At 40.1% G+C, this 19,095-nt stretch overlaps 2 protein-coding genes across 3 annotated transcripts; both read right to left on the reverse strand.

The window, feature by feature from the left end:
- Positions 1–19: 19 nt before the first annotated feature.
- Positions 20–14,104, reverse strand: LOC144073514 (CDK5 and ABL1 enzyme substrate 2-like). Of its 2 annotated transcripts, none has more exons than XM_077599443.1 (10): positions 13,467–14,104; positions 9,562–9,657; positions 7,402–7,479; positions 6,278–6,380; positions 6,033–6,201; positions 4,671–4,768; positions 3,062–3,168; positions 2,842–2,965; positions 2,547–2,627; positions 20–2,190 (listed from the first exon to the last, which is right to left on the reverse strand). In XM_077599443.1, the coding sequence occupies exons 1-10, from the start codon at positions 14,069–14,071 to the stop codon at positions 2,047–2,049; spliced, it is 1,605 nt and encodes a 534-aa protein (XP_077455569.1). In that variant the 5' UTR covers positions 14,072–14,104; the 3' UTR covers positions 20–2,046. The 2 variants fall into 2 exon arrangements, with proteins under 2 accessions (XP_077455569.1, XP_077455559.1); XM_077599433.1 differs by having other exon boundaries at positions 2,547–2,631; positions 2,846–2,965; positions 13,467–14,103.
- Positions 14,105–15,626: 1,522 nt separating this feature from the next.
- alg11 (ALG11 alpha-1,2-mannosyltransferase) lies at positions 15,627–19,059 on the reverse strand. Its single transcript, XM_077599455.1, has 5 exons — positions 18,965–19,059; positions 17,700–17,921; positions 17,263–17,634; positions 16,629–17,194; positions 15,627–16,557 (listed from the first exon to the last, which is right to left on the reverse strand). The coding sequence occupies exons 1-5, from the start codon at positions 18,997–18,999 to the stop codon at positions 16,274–16,276; spliced, it is 1,479 nt and encodes a 492-aa protein (XP_077455581.1). The 5' UTR covers positions 19,000–19,059; the 3' UTR covers positions 15,627–16,273.
- Positions 19,060–19,095: the final 36 nt, after the last annotated feature.

A 19,095-nucleotide genomic window follows, 5' to 3' on the forward strand; every position in this document is an offset into this window, starting at 1 on the left:
GATCGTAGTCAACTCAGGCTTATTTTACAAAAATAGACATTTAATAAACGTGGGCAGTTACAGTATCAGGTTGGGATTCATCCTCTAATAAAATACAGTTTGATCGGTCTATTTCCTAAGATAAATAACAAATGTAAGATGCACAACACATAAATGAAAGTTGCACAAAAGCATCCAACGAACAAACCAAAAATGGCCGCAAAAGTCTGTCAAGATGGAAGCCAAATTAGGGAAGACTAATAAAAGTCAAATACCAAATTATAACAACAAAAACGTCAGGAAGCATAATATTTTTGTGCGCTTATATCTGGGAAGTTTAAACTTTGAGAAAGGAATGTCACAAAAATGTCAACAATCCATATGTAAATACAGGATACACAAGTACAACATTAAACATTTCAACCAAAACTTTTGCAGGCTGTTGGACAACAAATACAATAGAAGAATAATCTTACATTAACTTAAATGTAAAAATGTGCATAAATAAATGGAAGACAAACATTTAAAGAAAGTGAACCACAGTTTTAGGCGTCAATAAAAGATGGAAGAATGGAAAAGCCAACTGACAAAATATTGAGGCCAAGAAGTGCTATTACACCGATAACATGACATACAAAAGTATAAAAATATCAGTGCCTTTTTATCCATTATGGCGTGCAAAAAAGAAAGTTTCTTATTCATATTCTCTGCATGGGGTCCCTTTTTAAAGCATCTCAAACATTATGGGTAGAGTGATGCATTCTTTTTAAAGGGAATTGTCAAAATCAAAACACCCATTCATCAAAACAGTGCCAACTAGAAATTGACATAAAGAAGACAGATTCTTTGAAATTAGATTACATTTCTCCTGTTTTAAATAAATTAGGATTCCCCTAATTATTTCTACTCGTTCAAATTTACCTACTTTGCCTGAATCAAAACAGACATGAGCAAAGTTCATTTCAAAACAAACAACAACAACAAAACATTTGCAATGTTACTGAACTTTTAAACAGCCATTCTTTCGAGGGTCACAGGGGTGCCGGAGCCTATCCCAGCCAACAACGGGCCGTTCACTCGTAGCTACGGACAATTTGGAGTGTTCAATCTGCCTACCGTGCATGTGTTGGGGTGTAGGAAGTAACCTGAGTACTGGAAAGCCACATAAGCATGGGATTGGAAGCCTTGATCTCCGAACTGTGCCTCATCTCCTATGCCGCCTCGATTTGACATCATTTAGAGAAAAAAAGTGCCTCAAATATTCATTCCATCATTCTGGCATTTACAAAATATAATCTAATATTGGTCATCTCTATCCATCTACCTGGACTTGAACTCATTCACTGTTATTGACAACAAAAGACGTCCAAAAAATAAAGTAATAAATGTAAACCAAGTAAGCAGAAAACTCTCTTTTTAACTCATTGGCAGCTCTTGATGTCGATCACTGTCGAATGCATTAGGACTGGGTGGGCTGGCGGCAACCCATCAAGTTGAATTGGATTGGACATCAAGAGGAGCCATTGAGTTCAGCTAGCATCATTTGTCTTAACATTGAAGCTTCTGCCAAAGATCTCCATGATCATTTTGGTTGTTCCGCTTGGAAGACAACAGCAGGTGTGGGTCCGAATAAGTCTTTTGTTCCTCATGGAGAAGAGCCGGAAAAAAAAGTGATTTGGAAGATCGCGTGACTCCACAATGTGATTGTCAGTATATCTCAGTAAGCCGCAAATGGACTCTCGCTGAATGTTTCGGCTTCTTCGGTTCGACAGCTTAATTGTGTCGTCGTCCTATTCATGTATGTCTTTGGTAGGTGTGTCCACATGGAGGTGTTGCTCTTACAGGACAAACAGTGCATGTAACAACACAAAGGTGCTAAATCCTCAAGTTCAGACTTTGCTGTTTTGTACAAATTGTTCACAGGGAAGACAAGTGGTTTTTAAGAGGAGCGAGAAAGGGCATCTAAATGAAGTAAGTGATCTTCTTTGCTTACAAAGCTCACTGAATTGTCTTCCTTCTCCCAACCTGCGCAGATGTTGGAGGCTCGTGGTGTCGACTTCCACCGGGTTACAACTGCTGCTGCACCAGTCGCCTGTAATGCGGCATGACTTTACTCTCTGGCAGGTAGAGCCCCATCTCCAGGGCCACCAGGATGGTGAACTCAACGGTGATCAGCTCACGCCGGCCGATTCGGAAGCGTTCCTCCAGCTTCTGCTCGGGATACAGCATGTTAAAGTAAGGACGACGGATCGAATTTGAATTGACGATGTCCCAATTTGAGACGCTATTTTGGGTGTAGCACCATTTTGGCTCCTCTAAATTGAAACACGTCCTCTGTGTGGGACCACTTTTCTTTCGAAACTAATAATGGTAAGAGAGAATTGTATTTTTTCTCTCATTTAACAAGCTCGTTGAATGTCCCAATGTTGTTTGATTGGAAGGCAGTGGGTTGATTTGTTTTTTTGTTTTAAAGATCATTTGTAGCATAATTATACTTTTCTTATCACACAATGTATTAGAACTCAAATGTCCTTTTTTTGTAATCCCCTTGTTATCGTGTGTCTTACATCAATTAGGTGCTTGACTTCCTGTTTCCTTAGATCGCTACTGATCTTTGCAGCCAATAGAATGCAGGCAGCTGACACCAACTTCCTGTCAACGGAAACAAAACCAGAAAGAAACTTTAGAGTTCAATTGTACCCTAGTATATATTACGAATGAATGCATATAATCAGTTAGTTTCTTAGTTGTAGCTACGATGTAGCATCCATCACTAGAGGGAGCCATACAAGTCATCATTCCCAGTTGATGAAAACCTGGCAACATCTGCTGTTTCCTTAGTGAAGTAAGAGGAAAGTCGACTTGCCTGTTCTGTTTATTAAGTCTCCCCTGCAGCACCAACTTCTCAAAGTAAACGAACGCCATGGCGATAGTGGCGGGCTGGAGGATGCAGTCCTCACCGATGGATCGCATTTCTCGTTTCAGACTGAGACAGAACAGAAGCAAAGGGCTTGGCGCTTGCTATTTTTCAACAGATGGCCGCCACGAGGAAGGCATTCCTGTGCTTGGACGTCACGACTACCTGCGAATCTTACTCAGGGTGAGTTTGATGTGAGGAAACTTTTCTTTGAATGTCTCGTTCATGTCTTTCTTCAGATCCGAAGGCTTCACGTATTCTATGACGGTGGTCTGGAAATCCAGAGAGGAGAAGGAAGGACTTAGGTTTGCAACCATGACATCAATAACATTTCTACGGTGAAACTGCGCCAATCTGTCCTTGGCGGGTTCATTTTAGCGATAGGATACATTATCGGGTGTCCAAACTATGACCCGCAGGCCAACTGCGGCCTACTGCCCAATCATTATTGGCCCGCAGCCAACAATATCAAAAATATCATTGAATATGGCCCCCACAAGTAGTTTGATTGGAGCCTACATTTGGTTGCACTTCTGAGATTTACCACTAGATAGAGCACGTCTTTTAAACACTCCCTCTCCATTAGCACTGACATGTTCAAATCAAGATAGAAAACTATAGAATTTCAGCATTTCGTTTTATACAAATACATTCTCAAATAAATAATCCAATGTGATGAATTGCACTATCTTGAATGTGATTATTTTTACTATTTTTTGTAGTTTGTCAATTTCACGAAGACTGATGATGCACGCGTGTAAACGCCAGATGAGTGCACCCCACCCTTCCAGGTGGGCACCAGTAAACTGAAATGAGCGCACGGTGGGTGCGCATGGATTTTTCTGTACTGCACTTCTTTACTTTAGACTCCTGAAAGTCATTTTTGAGCATTTAGATGGGACACATACAACAAGTCTTTAAATTGAGGTCAAAACTAATCAAAGTGCGGAAGAACAGTCAAGTCATTTGGTCGCGAGAAACAATCTATCGGATTTTTTTGCGTATTACGAAGAATCACAAGCAAAAAGTGAAACTTTAAAAAAATCATATTTAATATTACTATTTATATATTAATATTTAATATATAAACACATTTAAAAATCATATAAGACCAACCGTATGTATACATGTGCATCTATGTGTATGTATATATGTGTGTGTGTATATATATATATATATATATATATTTCAGCAACACGCTTATTTATTTATTAACCTATTTATTACCTATTTATTTATGTCTAAAATGTCTTTTCCTGTGTCTGTATTCTCACTCTCTTGCTACCGTGACAGTGAAATGTCTCTAATACGGGATGAATAAAATCATCTAATCTAATCTAATCTAATATTGGTTTTGAGAAAAAAAGGGGTAGTATTTCCATTCCATAACTCCATGTAATATCTAATATTAGAAATAAAAATATATAATTGTACCTACTCTACCTTCATTTAAATGTATTACTGCATTAGCAACCTTGTGTAATTTTTTTTTTTTTTTCCATGCCCAATTTCTTTTTCGATTTTATTTATATGTATCAACGTGGTCCAGCAGTTTATAAAGTAATGCAGCATTTGCATTCTAAACCAAATGTGAAACAAAACGAATTCCACTAGTATTTGTATATTTTAGTACAATGCATATACTTTTGGGAAATATTGTCAACAATTGTAATAGCTCGCATCGACATGTAAACAGGGCTTAAATGTATGTTGCACACAGAGCAAAGAAGGGATTGACAAGCTTCTTCGAGCTTTAAAATCTTCTCGGTCTCACCATGTATGAAGCAAAGATCAGAACCCGCTTGTGTTTCCCGCAAGGCCACTGGGGGTCACTGAGAATGTTTGGGTCGTAATCCGTCGCATCGCCCAGGCCTGGAAACAGGAGGGATGACAAAAGAAAAAGAAAATTAAATTGATATGAATATTACAAGAAGCACACTGTGGTTGATCCTATTTTTGCCTGAATTTAGATCAAGTATTGTTTGTGAAAGTCAACAGTGGAGGACAAACCCTCCAGTGTTTGTAGTAGTCCACAATTTAAAATTTACATTAAGAGTAGTAGTGAGTGGGACAAGAAACTCACGCTAAACCATCATTGAAATAACAAACATTTAAATTTTATGTTATCTTAATTAATTTATATTGGTGTACATTAAAAAAAAAGTTACCATGGACACTACAAAACCAGATTAAGCATTATTTCTATGATTTACAGTTTATACAGCCAGGCTCTAACTTGAAGTTAGCCATTGTTAAACAGTGCCAAGAAGCATTTTGCAGCGTTTTGCAGCAGGTGAATGAAGTTAAAAAACAAAACAAAAATCGCCCAACCCAAATGACAGCCCTAATTTAAATTGGGCATCTAGCTTCAAACATGTTATTATCCTTATGTAAAGTGTCTGCAAGAATAATAATTATTAAAGGGAATTTGTAATATAACTTTGGCAAAACTTCGTCAAAAATCAAATGCCAACTATCTCACAAAAGGTTTAACGTTGATGATTGAGCTAGACCAGGGGTGGCCAAGTCCGGTCCTCGAGAGCCCCTATCTAGTCTTTATATGATTCAGGTGTGTTGGTGGAGGGAGATATGGAAAACAGACCGGATAGGGGCTCTTGAGGACCAGAGTTGGCCACCCCTGATGTAGACCAATCATGCATTAGACAACAGGTGTCAAAGTGGTGGCCCATGAGTGCCGACTTTCTGTTTTAGGATCAAATTCCAATGATTATAGGTGTATATTATATTTCCTAATTTTCCCCTTTTTAAATAAATAATTGCAAGTTTGTAATCCAATTTTGTGTTTTTAGTTCAAAAAGCATTTTGTAAAATCTAAAAAAAAAAAAAAAAAATCTGTTTTCCATTTTAATATTGAACATGATAAAAATATTTTGTTTCCTTTTGAAATGAAAAACAAATGATTAAAGAAAAAGCTATATATATATATATATATATATATATATATATATATATATATATATATATATATAAATGCGGCCCGCGAACCAACCCGAGTTCGACACCCTTGCATTAGACAGCGTTTTATGTCCCCCCCCCCCCCCATAATTCTAAATATTTGCACAAACGTCAGAAGAGAAGACGCCCTGTCACACAGAGCGTGGGTGTGTCCGCCTACCAAGATCTAGTCCCACGGCGCTGTTGAGGCGACTCGGGGGGAAGCTTCTTGTCGGCATGCTGTGCGCACTCCTGGATACGGGAATTTGCAGTGTCAGGTCGCTGGCGGACGACGGCTTCTGGCAGACTAGGGCATGGGTGGGATACAGGAACTGGGCGTACGACACTGACTGAAAGGAGACAAGACCCGGAGAAAGCGTGATGTGTGTGGATGGATGATTGCCACGCCGGCGCGTGATGGCGTACCCTGCCGTACGCCTCCAAGTGGAAACCCTCCAGTCCCATCTCCAAGCAGGTGGAAATATTCCCAGACGAGTGTCGCCGCCGGGGATGGTTCAACATGGGGTCGCTAGAGGTTAAACCACAGACAAAAACATTCACCTGTTGGCAAGACATTCTTTTCAAACATGCTTTGCGCAAACAATAAATGATTATTTACTTTTCGTCTTTTATTTTTATTTTTAAATAGAACGACTATGAACGTAATAAAAAAATCAAGACACAACTTGCGGTAAAAGATTAATCATTGACCCCGAAAATGGCAACTCTTGCAATAATTTGTAGTGATTATAATGCAAATTTTGTCCGATTTTTTTTACAATAAGGTATTAATTATCTTTGAAGCTACTGGATTTGTATTTTTTGTTGGCCCAAAGTAGTGCCTCGTAAACGAAGTTTTTTCAACCTCATTAACAGACTGATGTAATGAAACAACAACTCTATAAAATAAGCATCTGTTCTTCATAGGTGTTCAATAATTTTAGATTAGAACAAAACAATAAAAATCCCAGTTTCCATTTTGTCATGAAACACACCATTTTGTGGGGGACACACTTTATAAATGAATGTTTATGATATAACCATGCAATTATTTTTCCTTTATGTAAATATGGAAATGTCTTAATATACCCCAAATAATAATCATATAGACAAATTGCAAAAACATCAAATTTAAGAAATAATCATTCAAAAGTACCTTCCCCCAAATAAATGGAACAACTCAAGCATCATACCAACATACCACACAGTCATATAGTTAAAAGCAAATGCTTTCAAATCTATGAATGTCTATTTGGTTGAGGCATGTGTTTTTTTGGTTTTATGATACAGAGGGAGGTGCGCATTTGGAAATGACTGCACATATTTGTGGCACTTCCACAAGCGTGTCAGTACATGTAAAGTATAAAAAGAGCCAGATATTTAAAGATCACACATTGCACACATTAGCAAAAAACCTACCTATTTGTGAATGTATGACATTGCATTGATGACTATAATGCATTTGCAAACATTTTTTTACAATAATGAAGGCTAACCTCTAGTGACCTAAAAGGCCAGTTTGGCAACATTGTGTGCGCGTATTTGTGTACCTGAGGTAAAAGCTCTCTCCGTAGGGCAGAACAGAGAATGCTGCACACAGGGATCTTTTAGCGCAGATCAACACAATCCTAAAAGTGAAGAAAGAAAAAAAACATTGTCAGTCCACCTTCATCGAGCTGAAACTAATTTTGTCCGACTCCAGTCAAAGACTGTTTGTATTTTCCTCAAGTTCCCATCACGCATGGGAAAGTCAAAATGAGTCGATCCGTGGGAATTTTGAGTAGGAAAACGGCAGAGGAGTTCCAGAGTCATTTTGACACATTTCCCGCTCTACTTTAGGACACAACGACTACATGACTCATGGCACAAGACTCAAAGGTCATATGGATGGGTCCGTTTCTCATAGAAAAGTAAATATTGCGACCCACAAAAGAGAAAGTAACAGCATTTTTTTTTATTGGGGGATGTTTATGTTTAAGTTTTGTCCAATGTTGGTTATCCTGGCATTTTACTAGAGCTGTAGACTTTTCATTTCTTAGAGTTTTCAGCACAGGCTTCTTCTGCTTGATTTTATTCAGGCCCTTGATCTACAAACAGCTGCTGCTCATCGCACAATCTATTTTAAAACAATCAGCCCTCGGTCTCTGTTTACGGAACCAGTCATTCTTTTTTTCCGTGACCCCGAGGTCGCATTTGCGTTGACTTGACTACAATAGAGGACGAAAATAGAAAAAAAAACAGAAGAAAAAAGATGAACACAGTGACATTAGAGGATAAAACAACATTTGGGAAAGTCACAAGACAAACTAAATATAAGATAATAATTAGAACACATTTCATGGATGAACCCGTGGAATGTTGCTCCCAGAATGATTTTTTTTGGGTGTACTAATTTCTTGTGTGCAAAAAGTACAAAAACGCCTGATGATATCATGCATTCTATTTGATTTCAATCCATTTTAAATCAGCCGAGATTTTGGAGAAACGGCTCCAGGTTGGAAGTCGCTCAAGTTTGGACACTCAAACAACATTCATTAATTTTCTGAACCGCTTTATCCTCACTAGGGTCGCGGGGGGTGCTGGAGCCAATCCCATCTGACTTCGGGCCAGAAGTGGGAGACACCCTGAATCGGCAGCCAGCCAATCGCAGGGCACAAGGAGACGGACAACCATTCACACTCACACTCATACCTAGGGGCTTTTAGAGTGTCCAATCAGCCTACCTAGCATGTTTTTTGGAATGTGGGAGTAAACCGGAGTACCCAGAGAAAACCCACACAGACCCGGGGAGAACATGCAAACTCCAGACAGGTGGACCGACCTGGATTCGAACCCAGGACCCCAGAGCTGAGGCCGATACGCTAACCCTCCAAAAACATGTGTACTATGTATACTAAGTATGCATGAGCTAAAGAGAGCATGTGACGCAGATGTGTACGTCATGATGATGAGAAAGTATGACGGAAAGGATGTGACAGTTGCCATGTCAGAGGCCAATAGAAAAAAAACAAGGTCGCAACTGACATGCCATCTGGTGAGTTAATGTTCTTTATGGTGGGATTAGTATTGCTAAATAGAGACAAAGACATTATGAAGGTCGTTTTTGTCATTTTATAGAAGGCAACTAACATAAAAAATAACTTCAACAAAGTCACCATTCAACTTGAGATTCTTCGAGAAACTGCAGTTTTAGTGAAACCAATCTATATTTTATGACTGAATTAGATTTTTTTTTTAAAAACAAAGGTCGTAAATTTGATCACAGCCAAAGAAGAGAGCCTGTTATTTTTAAAATGAGGGATTAGATCATCACAGAACACTGAATTCTGTTGTTCTTCAGTCAAAAGTCTGTTAAGCGGCTGGTGGTAAACGAAGATGACATTTTCCAATTCCAAACAAAGTTCCCACAGCAGGAAACTACTAAAATTAGTTGCAAAGCCTTTTTGACTAATTTTGGTGGATATTTCTGGATAACTTAAAATAAAAAAGAAAGAAAGGAGTCATGTTCATGTAGACTTGCCTTATTGCTGTAGAACAGCAAAAAGAGAAAATCAGATTATACTAGCATAACATATTCTTCCCAATCTATACATACGCAGTACATTATCAGCTGGAGTGTAAAACACTGACGTTGAGACTAATGCGATTTCAATACATTGGACTGTGTATTGGGGTATTTGAGCATACTTGTGCAACTTTGTAGCTGTTACCTGCTGCCCCTTGTGTCGTATTGCTTCATATTTTTGATAAAGTGGATCTTCTTTGTGTGTCGTGGCCTAGGAGAACCACCAGAGAGGTTCCTGGTCCTGTGAAAAGTGAAAAGAGAACCATCAAAAAACAATTCACAGAATCAATTCGGTCTGAAAATGTTTGTAAAGTCATGTTTGATACTCATCACAAATCAATTGGCATTGAGTGCTTTACTGTGGTTAATTAATCATAGATTTTTGGAAAAGTTCAAAAAAGATGAAGGGGGTTATTGGCGTCTCGTCGTCTAAGGATCAAGCGACACTACTGTTGCTTCTTGTGAATGTATCATTTTGCAAAAATGTTTTCTGCAGCGAGCATCTGCTGTAAATTGTACGCCGGCGTTGACCTCCTGGATTTAAACAACGCCGCACAGAATCAGGCCATCGCCTCGATGACATCACAGCTGTTATGCAACGTTTGTGACATCGGCATAACATGAACAGCTGCACCTACACTGACTCAAAGTAAACATTTCAATTTTTCACTTATTTCTACACGTATTAAAACATTTCCAAGCCAATCCTACCAGGTACTTTTTTCCCCAAATTTAACCAGCCTACCATGCATGTTTTTATGATATGGGAGGAAACTAGAGTACCCGGAGAAAACCTAGGCAAGCCTGGATAGAACATGCAAACTCCACATAGGAAGGTCCAGACCTGGGATCAAACCCTCGATCTTCGAACTGCGAGCCCAACGTGCTAACCTCTCAACCAACGGGCCACCTCAACTCAGTTTCTCAATTTTTTCTAATTGCTCTATATATCTATACATATATACATGTATACATATATATACATATATATATACACATATATATAAATATATATATACACATATATCTATACATATATACATGTATACATATATATACATATATATATACACATATATATAAATATATATATACACATATATCTATACATATATACATGTATACATATATATACACATATATACATATATACACATATACACATATATATATATACATATATATATAAATATATATATACATATATACACATATATACATATATATCTATACATATATACATGTATACATATATACATATATATACACATATATACATATATATACATATATACACACATATACATATATATATATATATATATATATTCGACGGATTGACAAAAAGCAATTTTAACATGGCTTTCATAAACAAAAGTGTAACTGTGATTGACGGTATCTGAGTGCCAAATCAACGACCCTTTCCCATGAGAAGTCATCTTTTCTTGTGTTGTGTAAACTTCTGTGGGAATGGGAAAATCTCTGGAGTGCAGATGAGGGGAAGGATTGTTGTTTACACAAAGATGCAATGTCCACACAAATCACACCAAGCTTTGACAGACTTCTTAGGGCAATGATGCTTCTCTGCGGGATTAAATTGAGTCACATAAAAAACGACAAACTTGGACTGGTATGTTGCTGTCATTTTAATTTTTTATTAACACTTTAGCCCTCATAAACCTGCATAGATTATCTACTGGGTACCCGCTATTCAACAATGTGAAAGGGACCGGTCTGAATGTGAATAGCCAAAATGTGCCAATATACTTAACTATTTTAATATTCTTCACTAAGAGACTTTAAGCTTTTTCGCATTCATGAGCACCGCTGGAGAGGAAAATGCCTCGCGTCCGTGAAATCTGAGATATAAGGTGATCATTGTGATATTTTCTGAGGTGGTTAGTGGGCATGGTCACATCATCTTGAGAGAAATAAGCTTAAGGTCAAGTGATGCTCGACTCCCACATGGACACAGACATCAGCAACTGCCACACACATTGAAGTAATCTGTTTCCAGGCCGAGCGTTATATTTTCTACTGCTCGCCAATGACGTAATGTGTCAAATGCCGTCTTCACATTTCCAAGTGCTCGCATTAACGTTGGAGAGAGAAAGAGAGAAAGAAAGAGAGAAAGAAAGAGAGAGAAAGAGATGCGCTTAAATACTGTCAAGTAAATCCGCAGCATGTACTTAAAGGGCAAGCACCAATTGCAGATTAAATGTCTTGCGCTTCAAACATCAACACACTCAAGGAGGCGGGGGGTTTTAGAGTCAAGAGGGGACTAGGCGATAATCACGTAGCGGGCATACTGCTGTGAGTGTCTTGCATCATCACCAGATTTGTCTGTCTGCATTTATCCGGGTACTCCAGGCAAATTGTTACATGCAATTTTTTTTGTCTTCTCGTGAGGCAAATTTGTCCACTGTGGCAATAATTCAATTTATTTTAACTCATCTTAAAAACACAAGCATCATTTCCCACTTTAATGGTTAAGATCATCAATTAAGTGTAGAAACCGAAAAAAAGGGGAGCTTCTGAAGGCAAAAAGCAAGTTTCATTCCACATCATGCGTAGGAAATGTGGACAAGCGAAAGTCAAGAAAAATACTTCACCACTAGTGTCGCTCTTGGGCTGATGAGCCATTAAGTGTGTCTCATTTTCACGGAGTCTTTTGGTGGCAAATAGGTTAAGCGGTGTTTAGCACCATGGGGTTGACAAACTGCCAAAATGGTGACAAAACACACTTGTGTCCTTATGAAGTCAAAGCCTTCCTTTACTGTGTTGATCGAGACCAGCATATCTTACTCCTTGTTTCAACCTGGTTGAGCAATAATAAAAAAACAAAAAAACATCAAAACAAAGATTGTGTGCTTGTTGGATTTTATCACGGGTCACCCTCCCCCATTTCCTGCCTGCAATGGCACCAGTTTTAAAATCCAGCGTGAGGCACCACCAGGCTTCCCAAAGTTGTTTCTAAATTCTCACTAATGACCAAAGTAAAATCAATCCAAAACATCTAAATAAAGAAAATTAACTTGTTGCCACAATTGTTAAATTACGGAAATGAGTCATCAGACGCATGGGCAACAAACCATCGTCAAACGTTCGTTGACAGTTTGTCTCACCAAAACAAAAGCTTCTGTCAAAAGAGCCTAAAAAGGATGTGATTTTTTTTTTAAATGACAGGAAGCACAAACACTTGTGCTTTCTAGTGTGTAATACATTTATCCAGCAAGAAATCGCCAGACACCTCACGTATGTTGAACTCAATCAAGCGAATATGTTTTGTTGTGTGACAGAATTAACATTCTGTTCCATCTCAGATTGCATAATTTGTCAAATGATTCATTCTTTTGGTGCAGTAATCCTTGCAGTTTTGCTTTGTCTTCCCATATTTCAAACAAGATTGGAAAAAAATTATTTAAGCATCGGTTGTTATTCATTCCTGATTGTATGTGTGTGTTGAGAAAACACTGGCTGGCTCTCTCAAGTGTTAAATGAAAGAATGGCAAGATTTACACAAATTTTAGAGACGATTGCAGATTTTGGACGTGTAAGCGTCATTCAACTGAAAAATTACAAAACATAGGACAAAAATAAAAGAATTTGAGAACTTCCATTTATATTTTTCTCACTTAGAGGGAGTATTTTACGACATGTAAAATTCTTTACATTATAAATGTAAGAGATTTAAGTACATCTTGGAGAATTTAAATAACATTTAGCATTTTTTTTACATTCTGCCTTTTAAAGCCAAAACCAGGAGAGAAAAAAAATCTTAAGCATTTAATAATGCTTTGAAACTAAAAACATGTCAAATTATTACAATATAATTTGTCAGAAATTCGTATTTTTTTCAGTTTTTATCGGAAAAAATATCACATTGCTCAAAACTCATGCATCAAATATATCTCAGCAAATTGGATCTTTAAAAGCACTCATAATGGCTGACGTCCCTCAAATACTAAGTTCTCTTTTAAAGGTTTTTTTTAAATCCATGTATTTGTTCAATTTCATCTACAAAAATAAAGACGTGACGTTCTCTCTCACCTTTGCCTCAGGTCGGACGACACCGAGTTGCAACTCTGCACGGATAGCAACGTCGACGACTTCCGCGGTCCCACGGGCGACGGGTGCAGGCTGCTGTTGGACGCCGAAAGCGACGGTGACGGTGACGGTAACGGCGACAGCAAGTTCGCGCTGGCCACCAAGGGCGCCGAGTCCCGTCGGCGCCCGAGCACCAGCTCCGCGTCGGACGGCAGCACGACGATAGGCGGCACGGGCAGTAGACTCCCGGCAGGCATCGTCGCCGAGCTTTTCACGTTCACGCAACTGACGGAAGCGGGGAAATTCGCCGCACGCGCCCCTTCGTCGTCTTGTGGCTCCGGGACCGTCGCCGAAGCGAGCTGGGCGCCCTCCGGGACGCCTTCGGTGCCCCGCCGCGTCGCTCCGCGCTCGGCTGCGCCGCTCTGCACCGGCCGGCCATCCAGCGAGATGTTGGTGAGGAACAAAAGAGCGGCCCTTCTCCGGTTTGAATTCTCGCGGTTCCTCCGGATTTGCTCGCGTGTCAGCGATTTTTTCGCGGCCGATATCGCGGCGCCCTGCTGGCTGCAGGCGGCCGCCGCCGCTGCCGCCGCCGCTGCCGCCGCCGCCATGGTGCGTGCGCGTCCCGCGGAGGAAGGAAGTCAAGTGGGAATCACAATCTCTCACTCTCAGTACACTTTCTGTCCCGCCTGCAGGATACGGTCTGCGCATGCGCAATGGGTCGGCCATCTTTGATAGCCAACTCCAGTAAACATACACAAAACTACACAAATACTCCTACGCAAGGACAATTCCTTTACTTTCCGAAACCGCTTATCCTCACAAGGGTCACGGAGGGTGCTGGAGCCTATCCCAGCTAACTATGGGCACCAGGCAAGGGGACACCCTGAATCAGTGGTCAGCCAATCATAGGGCACAAGGAGATGGACAACTATTCACACTCACACTCATACCTGGATGCAATTTAGAGTGTCCAACTAGCCTACTTTTTTTGGATGTGGGAGGAAACCGGATTACCTGGGGAAAACCTACGCAATCTCAGGGAGCACATGCAAATGCTACAGTGAGGACCGAGCTGGGATCGAACCCTTGACCCCAGAACTGTGAGGCCAACATTCCACCAATCCTCCACCAAAGTCATTAGTAACAGAATAAAGCAAATGTGACTTTTTTCCATTGGGCTTCACAGATGGGGATTGTGAACCGGTAAAAAAAAGCCAGAACTCTAATGAAATTGGTTTTCAGTCATACAAACATCTTGGGGTTATTGTCAATACTAATCAGTACCAAAAGTGCTTTGGAGTGGATTTGACAAGAAATGAGGACTCTTTTTTTTCCGTAACAGAACATGGTGATTTATTGAAAAGTAGTATTTTGTAATATATTTTCCGTTAGTGATATTTTAAAGGAGGTAAATGCCTATTTTCTCTCAAATTGCCTACATTTGATACACCCTCCCAAAGTGATGAAGCCAACTTGTGTGGCAGGCAAAACCTTTATTGATGACGGCCTTTTGCATATTTCTTAACCTGGTACCTCCAAAAAATCTCTGAACACAAACTGTGTTGGAGAAAGGGTTTTCAGCATGTATTCTTGTGACTTTTTACCTGTCTCTTCCTTAAAGAATGTTTCCACAAACTGAGCAGGAATAAGGTTTCTCACCAGTGTTATCACGTGACTTTTTAAGCTTATGTATTCACCAAATCTTTGACCACCAACTAACCAGGAAAATGTTTCTCAACATTGCCCTATCTCAGTGAATATTTCATAACAAATTGAGCAGGAAAAAGGTTTCTCCCCTATTTTTTTATTGTGTCATAGCAAGTACGTATTCCTTTTAACTAAAAGCAAGACTCCAAAATGAGCAAAGAAGTCTTCTCTCGGTGTGTGTCCTTGCGTGAATGCTTAACAGATTTTTTCTTCTTTTACTGCTAACTGAGCAGAGAAAGTTCCTCAATGTGTGTGGTCAAAAGTGTGAAATTCTCCAGTAAAAAAAAATCTTTGTCACCTGTTATTAAAATGGCTGTAAAGGTGCACATGACAAACATGAATAAAAATGTCTGGTGTATTTCCAATGCGTTTTAACCATTTCATAAAATTGGTAAAACCCACTTGTGTATACTGGATGATGTGCCATCTAAGTATTTTAACTGGATAAATTACAAATTATTGGCAAACATTTTATTTACAAATTCACATTCAATAATTGCTATCTGATGGGATAAAACAGACATTTCATTTTTTCATATTACATGAGATGTGGACTGTGTCTAACTGTTTACCGTTCATTTATAAAGAATTTTGTTTGTTTGTTTTCTTTCCACATTTGTTATTTTTCGAGAGGCACTATATTTGGTATTCCAGGGGTCCTCAGTTAAAGATAGTGCCAACATGCGCAATAGTTTTTCTAGCTTGTGGATTCGCATAGGAATACTTATACATAATAATGATAATACTAGAGGTCACATGATGCAAGACATTTTCAATTACTGCCATATTAACAATTCTATATTTATTTATATCATAGTTTTTTTCTAATCTTAACATTTACCCTAGTAATAAATATTGTAATAGCATTGTTTAGAAATTGACAACGGCCCATTGCAAATGACAAATTCAAGTTATGTTGCCATTGTCGGAATGAAACAGGTGTAGACAAATAACTTATGCAATCAGAAATTATTTTTAAAAAGGGTTACAACAACACTTTTGGAATGTGCCACAAAGGTCCCCCAAGTGCGAAGTTTCAAAAGCTCTGGTCCCTGACACGCACACACACACACACACACACACACACAGAAATGTCATCCTTGTCATCGTTCAAGTGTACTCATCAGCTGTTCCATGGCGGCCAGGAGAGACACTTCAAACTCCTGATCTGAGAAGCGAGCCACTGACTGGCGAGCATTGCGCCTTATCTGCAGGCGGCTAGCAGGCGTCAGATTGAGGATTTGCTCAATGGCCTCGGCATAACTGTACTCGCCATCTGCCAGAAAGCCCGTCTGACCTCCCTCAAAAGGCACAACGATGTCCAGCTGGGGGCCACCGGATTTGTGGGCGAGGATGACTTTGCCTGCCGCCATGCACTCCACAACACCTGAGGAGAGGTTGAGTATATAGAGGTCAACACATTTCCATGGAAACAAAAAGGTCAGCAGTATCAATTACCAATTCCAAAGTGCTCGTTCCACATGGTGTGCAGTCCAATAGTGGCTCGGCTCAACTCTCTTTTTAACTCTTCAAAAGGTATGTTCAGTTTAAACTCCACCCTGTCAGCCACGCCCTGCTCCTGGCACAGGCCACGTAACTTCAGTACCCTGTCTTCATCTTCCTGATTCCTGCAACCTCCAATCAAGACCAGCTTCAGGGCCTCTCTGTCCCCACCGGCCTCCCCCCGCCGATCCAGCACCTTCCGAAAAGCTTTGATCTGCAGCTGATGGTCCTTCTCGGGACGGAACTGTCCAATGGAGACGATGGAGTGACACTTTTGGTCCCCATCCTCTTCTATAGGGACATCCAGAAACGCACTGACATCGCAGGGAGGGTAGACCACGTTGGTGCGGTTGGAGGCGTGCCACAGCGACAGGATGTGCTGAAGGGTCCAGGAGGAGTTGACCATGACCAGCTCGCTACAGGAGCCGGCCATGCCGTAGCACACCGCGAAGAGGCAATAGTAGAGCATCTTGAAGGCACTCAGAATCAGACTGTCAGAAATGTAACCTGTGTTGTTGAACCTGCGATGAGAACGGTTCTTAATTAGGAGGGCCATTAGTTTATCAGGATTTTGCAAGTAATAGCATACCTCGGGTTCCGTTCTCTCACGACTGTTAGCATGTCGGTGCTGATGGTGGGATAGTGGACGTAAGCGCATACGCTGCATCCTCCCAGGTAGCGGAAGAGGGGCAGGGTGAAAGCGTATCCCATTGAATCGATGTAAAGATCAGGGACAAATTCTGTGAGTGCCTCCCATCCCAAAAAGATGGAGCCCAGGCTTTGCCCAAGAAGGGTGAAATGAGGAAAAAGGCTGGGCTCCACAAGAAGTCGGAGCCTCAGGAACACAAAGTCAATCGACCGTGGTAGGACGATGTTGAATCTGCGCCGTGCCCCATCAATAATCTCGTGGGCTGAAACGCCTAAGTCGCCCGTGTAGATCACAATGTCAACATTCGGATACCTTTGGGGATAACAAATGCAGTGTTATCTGACTTTAAAAGAATTCAGTTAACTCATTAAGCGTACCTTCGTTGTAGAGCCCTGATTGCACACCACAGAACCCTTTCTCCCCCACCACCAGCATTGCAGTAAGGGTGGAAGAAGCCCACAGCAGGACGTCCGGTTCTTGCAAACCGGGTGTTCCTTTTACTTTTCAGCCATAAGCGCACTGCCAGAATCAGCAGGAGCAGCAGAGCAAACAGTAGTAGACACACAAACAGCAGGTGGAACAGCAACTTCCACAGAAATCTACAACACAATACCCCACAATTTTTACACGAGCATGCAGTGCTTAAACAATGCTTGTTTTTTGAGTTTACAGAGATAATAGAAAATACTGCGCCACCATGGTGAGCTGTATTCTAAATAAAATGCTTCTCCGGCCCGCTACCACAAATGTACTACAAAGTGTAAAATAAAAATGGTAACTGCAAAAATCCGTCATGATCCAGTGTTGTTTTACAGCACTGCGAACCACACGAGAGAATAAAATTACCATATCTCGTATTGGAATGAACTAGTACAGTGTTCATCCTTAACATAGAGCTCAAATATTGATGACGCGTTTCAAAACGCCACCAACTTGACTGAATAATTAATTTTACTCTGCCATTTATAGAAGTTATTTTGGTCGAAACTGTGTGGTTGTTTGCATGGGGGAACCTTGCTAAAAAATTATTTATTAGGGCTGGTTGAACACTATCAATTTTGCCTAGATATGAGTGTGTGAGTTATGGTTGTCAGTCTCCTGGTGGCCTGCGATTGGCTGGCGACCAATTTAGTGTGTTCCCCACCTGGTGCCCATAGTTAGCTGGGATAGGCTCCAGCACCCCCCGCAATCCTCCTGTGAGGAAAAGCGGTTCAGAAAAAATACTAATGAGTACTAATGTCTGGGTATTTAACAGTAATACAAGAATTTTACAATTAACATTAATATTTTTTAAATATATGCATGGGATGAAAACCAGGGACGATTACTATTCTTCCCTGAAAGTTTTATTGATATTGCTGTCTAAATAAGGAAGGAAAAACATGATAAATGCCGATATTCTAAGTTAACGCCGGTTTTATGACATGCGCGTGTTTTAATAAAAATATTTACTCTACTTATTACTACTATTACGTTACATCGTCGCCGGTGAAACGCAATTCCGCCGTAGATCGAGAACCTCTCTGGGCACTGGCAGAATAATATGAAACCAAAAATAAATCCAAAGAAACCGGGACTGTATTTGATGTCATCAAGAGTTGTACGCAAGTAAACGTGTTGCGATATTGACAAGTGTACATACCCCAAACACAGTACGAGTTCTGCCTGTGCCGACATTTTGCCAACAAACACCAGATGAACGCGTCACTTTTCAACTTGTCATTCGTTGTAGTGGCTTACATTTGATTGTCGCCATCTAGAGGTCAGGAGGTA

This window comes from Stigmatopora argus, chromosome 1, assembly GCF_051989625.1.
Source record: "Stigmatopora argus isolate UIUO_Sarg chromosome 1, RoL_Sarg_1.0, whole genome shotgun sequence".
NCBI lineage: Eukaryota > Metazoa > Chordata > Actinopteri > Syngnathiformes > Syngnathidae > Stigmatopora > Stigmatopora argus.

What these genes read in the sequence shown, in the direction of transcription:
- alg11 (XM_077599455.1), bottom strand. Translation starts at nt 18,999, where the DNA reads ATGTCGGCACAGGCAGAACTCGTACTGTGTTTGGG. An exon ending in ATCAGGGCTCTACAACGAAG is followed by an intron (nt 17,635 to 17,699) that starts GTACGCTTAATG and finishes TTATCCCCAAAG; the next exon opens with GTATCCGAATGTTGACATTG. An exon ending in GTGAGAGAACGGAACCCGAG is followed by an intron (nt 17,195 to 17,262) that starts GTATGCTATTAC and finishes TTCTCATCGCAG; the next exon opens with GTTCAACAACACAGGTTACA.
- LOC144073514 (XM_077599443.1), bottom strand. Translation starts at nt 14,071, where the DNA reads ATGGCGGCGGCGGCAGCGGCGGCGGCAGCGGCGGCGGCCGCCTGCAGC. An exon ending in TACGACACAAGGGGCAGCAG is followed by an intron (nt 7,480 to 9,561) that starts GTAACAGCTACA and finishes CTTCACTTTTAG; the next exon opens with GATTGTGTTGATCTGCGCTA. An exon ending in TGATCTTTGCTTCATACATG is followed by an intron (nt 3,169 to 4,670) that starts GTGAGACCGAGA and finishes CTGGATTTCCAG; the next exon opens with ACCACCGTCATAGAATACGT.